General features: G+C 42.6%; 1 protein-coding gene across 1 annotated transcript; it reads right to left on the reverse strand.

The window, feature by feature from the left end:
• Positions 1-8,889: 8,889 nt before the first annotated feature.
• LOC147880160 (L-type lectin-domain containing receptor kinase VIII.2-like) lies at positions 8,890-11,942 on the reverse strand. The gene has a single exon (XM_087370971.1). It carries the CDS (start codon positions 11,603-11,605, stop codon positions 9,440-9,442), a length of 2,166 nt encoding a protein of 721 aa, XP_087227097.1. The 5' UTR covers positions 11,606-11,942; the 3' UTR covers positions 8,890-9,439.
• Between the last annotated feature and the right edge of the window lie 209 nt (positions 11,943-12,151).

Below are 12,151 nucleotides of genomic sequence, written 5' to 3' on the forward strand. Positions count from 1 at the left end.
GAAAGACACAAAATCTTCTTGCTAAAGTGTCCATGGGTGGAGGAAAGGCAAGGAGGTTCTTGTCCAACCACAATGCTGATAAAGAAAAACATACCTTGGCTCAAAGCACCCTAGGTTGGGAGTATCGAAAAGATTTGTGTGAGTGTGCCACAAATCAAACTTCACATCCACGAATTGCTACTTTGAGAGCAAAACTGTGGACAAAGCTTGATGCATTTATAAAGTTGCTTAGACAAGGTCAAACAAATGAGCTTTATTATGAGAGATTCAGGACAGCATTGGAAGAATTCATATCATTGATGGTAGAAGCATGGGGGGAGTCACATATTACACATCACATGGTAATCCTCCTTAGGTTGAAATTTTGTGCTTTAATCTTGAGTCAGTTTATGTTTCTAATACAATGTTTTTCTTTACAGCATATTCTTTACACACATGCACCATGGTTTGTGGAGCAATGGGGCCCTCTGTCCATTTGGAATACTCAAGGAATGGAGAAATCACACTATAGAGCAAAGGCAGCATACTTCAAGAATATCAGGCATGGAGGTGGTATCGTGCGAAGCAATGCACTACACAAAATGCTCGATTGGTTTTATAGATGTCTCGAGGCCAGGACTCTCAAGTTGTAGGTGCAAGGCACCCATTCACCCTGTGCATTTTTGCTCCTGTGGGACACAAAGTACATGTATGGTCTCCTCACCATGCTTGTACAGAGGTTACAACAGCAATAGTGGACTAGAAAGTGCAGCTTGGAGAGAGAGAGAGCAGCTCCGATAGAGGGAGAGAGATGGAGAAGGTACAGAGGGTGCAACTAAAGCTTGAGAGAAGCTTCAAGAGGTGCTGTAGCTAGGAATGGAGGGAGAAAGAGTAGAGGGGGATGAGCAGCTGCTCCAGGAGGTGTTGTAGCTAGGAATGGAGGGAGAAAGAGCAGAGGGGGATGAGCAGCCACTACAGGAGGTACTGTAGCTAGGAATGGAGGAAGAAAGAGCAGAGGGGGATGAGTAGTTGCTACTGTAGGAGGTGTTGTAGCTAGGAGTGGAGACAGAATGAGCAGCTACTACAGGAGGTGCTGGAGAGGGAGAAACACAGTGGACCAGAGCAAGAGGGGGCAAAGAAGATGCCAAATGCATTCCTACATTTGAAAAATGGAGGGAGAATGGAGCTAGACCAGAGAAGAGGAGGGGGCAGGCCTGTAACAAGCTGAGAGGGGGGGAAAATTCACCCAAAAGGGCCCACCACCTCTTGAATGACTTGTAGGTTTGTTTGGGGGAGGTGCATATGGAAGGAAGAAGGGTCAAGCATGGGTTGAGGGGGGGGGGGATGGTTTGAGTGGTCCTCGGTGTAAGAGGAGTAGCCAATAGGGGCTATTTGCAGGTCTACCCACCCTCCACCTCAACATGGCATTGCCCCACAAAAGGGAGGACTCCCATTGGTACACCTCAAATACCTCACTAATCCCTTGAAATTAGGAAACACTAATTGGGGGCCCTTTGGAGACCCCAATTCTCCCCTAATGTTCTTCATGGTTGTTACTGCGTGTTGATGTAGATGTCATTGTAGATGCCTTTAACTCTCTTTCTTTCTCAAGAAGAGATGACACACATTCCTCAAATTTTAGATCTTTAAGGTTGTTGTCAATGCATTATACTCTTGAGGCTTGCTTTTAAGGAGTATTGCAAGTACATATTTTTCTTCTACTTTTTCATTTGTGCCTTCTAATTGGGTCATAATGCTTTTGATCTTATTCACAAATTTTGCCATGGAAGCTCATGTGCAAACCATAGGATTAAATCTTAAGAAGAATTTCTTGGTTCTTTGCTTTTGCTCCGAACACTGTGTTCAACTCATCCCATGCATCTTTGGCATGATCCTTAGAGTCTACGTGATGAATTATATTCGGATCCAAGTGCAAGCCAATGAATGATAGTGCTGAGCTTCATCTTTTTCTTTCTACAGTGGGCATGTCTTCTTTTACAATCTTCCAAATGTTGTGGTGCATCAATAGATACCTCATTTGTGTTGACCAAGTGTGGTACCCTTCCCCGGTGAATTTTTCAATGATCAGGGTGTGTAATGCCATTGCAAAAGGTCTTACCAACAATCAAAAATACTTTCAATATTGTTAGTGTTTAATTGCATACAATAGTTTTGATGTTACAAGAGTGTAGGGCTTGAAAAGATGATTTTATCTTTTGGATCAAAGGAAAATTCTTTTTGGATTGGAAGCTATGGCTTGTCAGAGATTTTCATCAACAAAAGGTGAACATGATAATGTAGCATAGGGATTCATATGCAGCTTACAAACCAGTGCCTAGCAAGGGGTTACCATGTGATGACTGTGCATGCTAAGGTGTCAATGTTGATGTGGTAGGTGACACATGGCTCATGATGTGGCAATAGGTTTGGTCAAAAGTATCCATGATCAGCTAACCCTGGTGATGTGGTAGATAAGGGGTGACGAGACTTAACCAAAGTACACACACTTCACCATAGGTACTTTTAATCAACCACATGTAAATGGAGGGGACCTTTAGTAGGAATAGAGAATTGCTTCAAAATAGAGCTATGCACATAGGCAAAGGGATAGATGATGCGCATGATCGAAGATACAAAGGAGACATCTTGTTGTTTCCATTTAGCTTCTTTGTGAGCTTGTTGATGTATTTGATGCTGAGTCGTCAAGATTCCTCCATTTGTCTATGTTGAAGGCAATTACTTTTGTTGACTTACTGCAATTGATGTTGCCTAGTTGGTCTTCAATTATGAGCCTTTGGGTGTCATCTAGCATCATTGTTTGCTGAATCGTGTGATGTGCATCTAGATCTCATTGGCATTGAGTCACCTCTAAAGATTGATGTCCCGATCACCTCCTCATGTACCCCATCGTTGGCCCTGTTGTGAGCTTCATTGGTCAAAGCCTAAGTAGGTGTCATTGTGCTTGTGGTTACTATTATGGCATTTCATTGCCAAGGTGCTTTATTTCACCTGTAGACAGTGTTGCTGTTGGTTGCGGTCTTGTGAGTGCAAAGTTGAAGGAGTGTAGTGGCACTAGTGTTGATGAAATCGTCATAGTCGATGTCATCTTGGTTGCTGTTCGGGTGCTGCTTTTTGTCAGGTACAGATGACCTAGTGTTTCCTCATCGACAAACCTCTCTCAAGCCCTTCTAAGAACAACTCTCAAAAAAATCTCACTAAATAGCAAATCTCTCTCTCACACAAGTTTGTAATGAAGGAAATCTCTACACTTTCTCAAGAGAAAGTGAATGGAAAAGAGTGGACTAAGGAGATCACTCAAGAGAAAGCATGAGAAAGCATAAGAACCTATGGTGTGCCTACAACTAATCAAGAAGAGCTAGAACTAAGCTCTGATACCATGTAAAAGTGAGGGATCAAGCTCTCCTAATCTAAATACATATGATTAAGGAGGATCGAAACACCATGAGAGAGTCATAAAGTAGGCAACACTTAATCTATTGCAATGTATATAGGTTGAACAACACAAGATAGGCTTCTCATATAGAGAGAACCTTTAGAATAGTCAAACCATATGGGATCCTCCCATCCACATCCCTACATGTGGTAGTCCTTGCTCCACATCTTCACATCATGTAGTCCACATCCTTGGGTAGCTACTTTAATTCTTTATACACCATACCTTAGCCTCTAATTTATGTGCACATGGCACTATATCTCAACACCACTTCCCTTGCTCATCTACCTGCTTCTGCACTAATGAGTTTCCTAGCCACATTGTCAACAAGGTTCTGGGAAACCACATATCAAGCTTTGGACTAGCTTCTTAGCATAGGGTGGAATTGGTTGTAGACCAACATGCACACCATTATCCTCGGCGGGTTTTGAATCACTCGTGGCATCAGGTTTGAGATCAATACTCTCCTCCAAATCCTTTGGATTGCTCTGCTTGCTAACTATCATTCATCCCTCCCAAGATCATCACCCTCACAGTCCCCCCATCTCAAGCGCTTCACCCCTAGCCTTGGACTCATAGACGAGTGTGGAGAATAGGGCATGTGTAGGATTCCATCCCTCTGTCACTCAACCAAAAAGCCAAGTACTTCGCTTAGCTTACAGTAGTAGGTATCCAAACTTTTGTTTTGTACTCCACCCTCATCTTGTAATTGTAATTTAAGAGGGGGTGTTGATAATATAAATTGCACTGCTCGTATGCATATGGGATACATGGGTCTTATCCCCTTATCCTCATTTTTGTATATATACCCATATTTGGGTTCACCCATTATGGGGAGCATAGTAAATGCATCATATATAGTAATTGTGTGTGTTGCAATATTCTTCTTCTTTATCGGATCCCACTTTTGGATCCTCTACTATATCTTCTAATGGTTCGGATATAACTCTTCCACCATCCTCCCAATGGTTCTAATATAACTCTCGTGCCATCCTCCTAGTCATCAAGATTTGACCTTGCACTCATCTATTTGGCTCCCATCACTTGGAGGGGATTGATTTGCAATTGGTTATTAGCTCTCTATTTTGCCAATGCAAGCATTTTGATGATAGCTATGGAATCAAGGTCCCTTGTTAACTTGTCTCTATAACTAACCATACCTTCATAATTCTGGTTTGCCATTGGAACTTATTCTTCATCCACCAATTACTATTTGTACGGGATTTTTTCCTTACTGAATCGCTTCTATTGGAGGTGGACCTGATGCCGTGTCTAGGAGGATCTCGGATCCAAGCCATCTAGTTTGTCTGACATGCAGTCTCTTGCATTTCACCGTCCATGCCATTGATCTCCTTGCAATATGCTTCTTGGAAAGAGATCAAGAGAGACGGTGAGAGATGATAAAGTAAGTGATAATTGAGAGAAGATTGAGTGTGGAGGACATAGATTATTATTGAGTCTTATATAAGGAACCTATTCTTTATATCTCTTATCAATAATAATCAATGCTCCCTTGACCCAATCTTGCCTCACTTCTTGTTACTTGGAGGATTCATGCTCGACAAACAATGAGAGAAATAGAGATAGATTTGGGATCGAGGGAGAGTATGGGTTTCAGTTTGTAAGATTGAGACCCAATCTTACAAAGGAAAACTAGATCATACTCTCCTTCCTCCCCAAATGTAATGCACTTGCTTTGGGATTGATGCTCAACAAAGATGGAGACAAAGTACTATTGTAAGTATCTGTATTACTTAGTATCTTATCATTTGGTGCATTTCATTTAATTATCTCCTTTTTCATAGGTAAACTTTCCAAGACTAAGGTATGTTCTCGTTTTATAATAGAAACTTCAAACCGCTTGTGGTTTGGGAGGCGGTTGTGTTCATGAATCCTGCACACACACACACACACACACACACACAATCTACTTTTTACAGTTTTTGCAATTTTTCAACATCGATATTACTCCCAAAAGCATCTTTAATTTTTATCAGTATAGAGTCCATATAAGCGCTAATATTAGCATTTATATCAATATTTATATAGATGGTTATTGCAATGCTTACATAAATGGTTGTTTTGATCATTGGCCAAGTAATCTCCTATTAAATAAATGTTGCTATTGGTGCAAATGGTGGAAGTGTTGAAATCTTACATGCACTAGTTTTTAAAAAATACAAAACCTATGACATATAAATTTTAGAAAATTTTCATCCTTATCAAAATATAAAGAAAAGAAATAAAGCTTTGAATATTTTATTCACAATGTTGAACTAGAGCACTAGAAATGTATGTAGTCACTAGTACTTTGTATTAATATAAAAGAATCTATAGTGATGTAGCCTCCACGTGATTGGTAATGAGCATTTACCTAGTAATATTCTTGTGCCAATTCAGTTTAGCTTACAAAGGCCATGATAGTGGATGCCACAAGAGTTCATTTGGGGTATTGCATTTATAATCCTTATCCCAAAGATTAGAATATTGTGTCTTCATCCTTAATAAATGTATGGAGTTCTCGATGGGATTTGATTCTAGGATTCATTTGCTTTTAGTGTTTTCAAATTTACACTTTATCGTTACCATTCACCTATAAGATGTTATGGATGCATAACCTCATTTAAGCCCAAACAAACAGATCTCTATCTAAATATGAAAAGAACATAATTTGTATTTTTTTAATAGCTTTTTATCTTTTCCCAAAAGTTGATTAAGAAATTTATCTTTTTCCAAAAGGTGATTAAGAAATTTGACCATCTTTTGAAATGAGTTAAGCCAAGTTGTACTTTTTCTAGCTCTTTTCAAATGAGCCTAAGTACTTGGAAGCTTGTGGGAATTTTATTTGGACAACAAGCAATATTCCTCATCCTCGGGGGGTTCACCTCCCAAAATTTTAGTGTACCATGTGCATTCAAAAGGAGGGGTATTTTAATTCCACTTTTGGAAAAATTTTAACAGGTTTACAATAACAAGAGGGGGTTTTTAATTCAACTTTAGAAAAAAATCCTTTAGTTCATAAGTAAAGAGGGGTTGTTTTATTGGGAAAATAATTTTAGTTGAGGGGTTTTTTTAATACCCCTTGAACACATGTGATACCTAGATTTTCTTAGTAGTACACCCCCCGAGTCCTCATCTAAAAGAAACAGCGCATCAAGCTTGCTCATATTGGACTTCCACTATCAAATTATAAGAGGTTTGTCAATGAAGATTCAAATCTGTTAGTGTATGTTAATGAGCTTGTGTGGATTATTCCACACGTTTACTTTAAAATGCATTTAATGATATTTAAATAAAATTTATAGCACAAATTGCATGGTAATAGTATGCTAATACTAGTATACATTCAATTCCATAGTGATCCATAATTTTTGTATTGAACGTGTCACACACTTTGCTATCACAAATTTAAGACTTTGCTATTTTGAGAATAAAAGTAGGAGGCTAATACAAAGGATTAAAGACTAACAAGGTTACATTGTTTAACACCATGACTACGAAGGGTGCTTGCAGCCTAGAAACTTTATAGCTCGATCCACACCACCCACAAATAGGTGAACAACATCATCGATAGCTCTCCAACCTTGTTAATGAATTTATTAGCCACTAAAGCCAAGGTGGGATATCACCCTATTCTGAGTGCACCACATCCCCTTGATCCTAGCATCCCACCAATACCCGCATCTAATCTATGCCAAGCATCCTCAATGGATCAAATCATAGCAATGGCATATGATCCGAAGATATAAGGTAGAAGTCACAAACTTACCACCCATTGGTGCCCCGATCTACCAAATCTTCTATTGTTCGACAAAAGTATTCCTAGCCACCCTGGTGATTGAGGTTGTGCTCAGCATTTAAGGTCTCGAAAAGAAAATGTCCAAACCAGAAAGACTCTAAGTTGCCACATCTGCAACACAACAACTAAGCTGTTTGCTCGGGGGGGTCACTATGTATAAACCCTCTATACCACGTGCGTTCAAGGCCTATTTCTAAAATCCCTTATCTGTAAATTTTTCATTAATAAAATGTACCCCTTTTCTATACAAATCTGTAAATTTTTCCCAAAACTATTTTAAATAGTCCCTTATGTATATTTATTTCTGTAAATTTTAGAAATAAAAAATATCCTTCTGTTGAACTCACGTGATAGGGTTACATATGATGAGTGACCCCCCCGAGGCTGTTTGGGGCAGAACTTGAGGTAGCCCCATGTCATTAGCCTACTCTTTTGTATTTGTTTTGCCTAACCAGCCTATAATATAGGTTGGCCTCTTTTGTTTTAAAAAGAAAGAAAGAAGGGTGCTTGTATGTTTAACACAATTTTGTCATATGTGAATAAAACTGCAACATCAGAACCTTTTATTTTGTTGGGCTTATAAGATTCCTATAACCCATGTGTTGGTTGATATTGCATGCATCTTTTAAAAGGGATGTGGATCATTTGGATAACTTGTGGTGTAGAGCATTGATTTTCTCATGTCTCTTCTTTAGGTTGAATTTTATAGATGCTCTTCTAATGGGTATGTATGATGGTTTTAAATGTACATAAAGAAAACAAAATGGGGATGTGTTTGGAAGGCAATGTTTGCATAGCCTTGAAGGTAACATTTGGACATAAAAATGTGTGTGTGTGTGTGTGTGTGTGTGTGTGTGTGTTTTCAGTTTTCATCTGGTTAGGCACGGTTAAGATCTTCTTTTTTGCTAGGTTGGTTAGGCACGGTTACGATCTTCTTTTTTGCTAGGTTTGTTATTGGGTACGGCGGACCTATGGAAGGATGACAATCATTGGGGCTTTGGTGATCTCTCTCTTGGAGCATATTAGTTCTTCTTGGCATCACTACAGCAATCATTCTATGATTGTCTACATGTGGATTATCTTGCCTTCTTGTCTTATAATGATATCTTCAATGCGTCCCTTTCTTTGGGATTGCTTTTTGTAATAAATGGATTTCCACACAAAAAAAAGAGTGTTTGTGTATATGTGCTAACGCGTGTGGGTTTTAAATCTCCCATTAGGCTTGTTAATGCACTACATAAACTTCAAAGCATTGATGATTTTCGGGTAAATTATAATATTTTCTTACATTTCCTCTCTCATGAATTAAACCGTTTTTTTAAAGATAGGTCCCTCACTAAGGTGCGTTGGTTTAGAGACATAGTACGTGAGCTGAATAGGACATGCAACGATGTATTTTACAGTTTTATATTTATGGACGGCATTTCCGGTTAGAAGCGAGGGCGAATTTAGAGAGTAATTAAAATTGTGACATTTGGGGAGAACACGGTGAACGGAGGAGCAAACAAGGGGAAGGTGTCTGCATATCAAGTGAGGTAGAGAAGATTTCAAAGTCCAACTCATGGGGATGATTTGAGCTAAGCTGGATCAAAACAGGTTAATGAATTAGGGAGTGGAATCTTAAAGATCAACCAAAAAAGTTAAGCAAAACCTCGAAGTTCCTATATTATTATAAGAAAGAAGCTGAAGCTAGGTAATAATGTATGCAGGATCAAGAGAGAGTATTTATACAATCAACCACAAGAGCGTCTCCTACGTTGTTGTTGCTGCTAATTACAATCAACCACAAGAGCGACCCCTACATGTTGTTGTTTCTGCTGCTGCTGGTCGTGGCCAATATATGCAGAAGTAAGCGAGAGCGAAGATGATGCAGTGAAGCTTGAAACGATCAACCCTTCAACGTTGTTGTTGTTGCTGCTGCTGTTGGTGCTAGTGCTGGTGCTGGTGCTGGTGGCCGTCGCGGCCAATGTAGGCAGAGTGAAGAAGAAGAAGAAGATAATGAAGTGAAGCTTGAAACGATCAACGTCTTGGACGTTGTTGTTGCTGGTGCTGGTGCTGCTACTGCTACTGCTACTGCTGGTGAATAAGCGAGAGTGAAGAAGAAGAAGATGATGAAGTGAAGCTTGAAACGATCAACCACAAGAGCCTCTGCGAAGTTATTGTTGTTGTTGTTGTTGTTGCTGCTGCTGCTCGTGTTGTTGCTGTTGCTAGTGTTGCTGCTGGTGCTGGTGCTGCTGGTCGTGGCCGATGTCCATGCACACCTGAAGAGGGCTCCAAAGATTGAAAACACTGCACACGCCATGATCCCCAGAATGATCTGCTTGCAAAAAGCTCGACACTGCTGCCTTCTTCTTCCTCTTTCTGCTCACAGGCACCTCCGGCATCTTTGCTTGCCCATTCAACACCTTCACCACCATATCCATCCCTGGCCTCGCCTCCGTATCTTCCTGCGTGCATAGCAATCCTATCCTCACTATAGCCGCTGCTTCTTCCTCCCAGCTGCAGCTGTAGCCTCTCCACCTCCCCTCCCCTCCTCTACCCAGCTCCTCGTCCACCACCTCCATCAACTCGCTTCCTGATCCCTCCTCGCGCACCCTCCATACCCATTCTACCACATCCTCTTCCAGTGAGCTCCTTCCCGACACAATCTCCAGAACTAGCACCCCAAAACAATACACATCCATCTCCCTCGTTGCCTCCCTCACTTGCCCGCTCTCTGGCGGCACACAGGACGTCCCGCTCACGGATCCCGGATCTCGCTTCTTGCCAGCTTTTGTTGAAACTCCTTCAGCCCGCAGAACCTTCGTCTCTGATCTGTGCCAAAGCCCAAAGTCTCCCAACCTCGCCCTGAACGTTACGTCCAGAAGTACGTTACTTATCTTAACGGCGTTGTGCACCACCGGCTTCTCCCACCCGGAATGTAGAAACGCCAGGGCGCTAGCGATCTCCTTTGCAATTTTGTAGCGGCGCACCCACGGTAGGGCTCCGCGTGAAAACAGCCAATTGTCTAGACTCCCATTGGCCATATAATCATACACGAAGAGCAACTCTCCCTTCTCGAGGCACCATCCACGCAGAGGTACCAGATTCGGGTGGTGAAGCCGGCCGGATATCTCTATCTCCTTGAGCAGCGTTTTCTGATGGCGGCCTATCTGCTGCAAGAAGAGTGGCGAGGAGCGCTTTATGGCGACCGGCGCTCCATCCGCAAGCACGCCCTTAAAGAAGACTCCATGGCTTCCGAAGCCCAGCACCTCCCCCTCGCTGAAGAGCCTGGTGGCTTCCAAGATCTCCCCGAGAGAGAAGCGGCGAGGCCGGTGCAAGGGGCGTGGTCTCTCTTTCGATCTTATTAGTTTCACTGCAACAGGGTCACCCTCTGCCCTCTTGCGCGAAATACAAGCAATATTCATCACCGCCAGAAACACTATGAGGATAACGAGACAGAAAATTATGAAAGCACTGGGCGCACTCCTCTTTGTTACGACTTCTCGAATACAGGTCGCGTCCTTCGGAAATCGCAGGATTCCGGTGCTATCGGAGGAGAAATGCCAGGACAGAATGCTGTGCACTTGCGCTCTCGATCCGGTGGCTCCTGAGAAGCCAACGAACATGTACTCCTTGAAGATCGTCGAGAGATCGAGGGGAGCAGCGATCAGGGGCTGCAGCGGCTTCAAACTACCTTCTTTAGCAACACGGACATCCACCATCTGCTTCCCGCTGTCGTAGCTGATCCAAGCTCGGACTGTAGAGCCATCCCCTAAGGAGACTCCAGCGGTAGCAGCGTCGGCCGTTTGGCTGGACACGATGCTGCCGAAGTTGATGCCGATATGATGATCGTTTGGATCTTGGAACTCCTCGTTTTTAAACGTATCGAACTCCACGGCAAACGGTTTGTAGCTCTGATCACATGCATCGTTCATCATTCCGAGCCACCCTCCGTTTCGACCCACTGTGAGCTCGTCGGGCACGATCAGAAAGGTGAGGCCACTGTCGCTGGAGTGGTTGGCACCCGCCGTTACCTTGTTGATCCGGAAAGAGAAGGTGGTGTGGAACGACGAGGTGGTCTTCGTATCGGGATCCATCATCCTGAATGGAAAGCTGTAAAGAGCTCTCCCAGCTCGATTGGTGAGATCGTGCGGTGAGGTCGAAGCATTGGCAGACCCCGGGATTCTGATGACGCCCGAGGCTCTGTCTACAGTAGCGCAGCCGAGAAGAGTGAGAGCATCAGTTTTTTCCTCGTCTTTAAAATCCGGATAGGCCAATTTGCGCGTGATGGAGGCGGTGATGGCATCCCCTCGAGCAGCTGCAATTGCTGTATAGCAAAATTGGAGGTAGAACAGCAGAAACACGAGAACCTGGCAGCTGGATTTAGGCATTCGTACGAGCTGGGCCTTGACGACGGCAAGTTGAAGTGAGAGCAGCAAACGAAGGTAGCTACCACACAGGCATGATTGGAGGAAGATATTGGTGCGATAAATTAGCTACTACAATGGGCATGAATTGGGCTTTATTACCAATGAAGTAGACGAGATGCGTCTCCAAATGGTCGATGCTGAAGGGGGTTATTATAGGCAGCTGGAACGCAAAAAGAGACTAGATTTGCAAGATTCACCAAAGCCGACCTTAATTTAACCGGTAAACATTTGCACAGATTGCTGGATTCTACAAGGCCAAATCACTTGAGGGATGCACATCAGCAGCAGCATATGTCAAACATCCAAAACTATTAGGTTCATCGGTTTCCCTGAGTTTCTCAGATCAACTATTTTTTCGTATTAAGGGATTAACGTATCGTGCATGTGGTGCCTGGCTGTGCGGGCACCTTTCAGAAATTCGACAGAATTCTGGTTGATGTGCACTGCGTGCTCACAAGGGGCCGCTGCCTCAATTCTGGAATCACAGCGCGCATCTTCTGCCTGAAG

The sequence above is a fragment of the Dipteris shenzhenensis genome, chromosome 32 (genome assembly GCF_047967505.1).
Source record: "Dipteris shenzhenensis isolate YYH24624 ecotype China chromosome 32, Dip_SZ_1.0, whole genome shotgun sequence".
Taxonomy (NCBI): Eukaryota; Viridiplantae; Streptophyta; class Polypodiopsida; order Gleicheniales; family Dipteridaceae; genus Dipteris; species Dipteris shenzhenensis.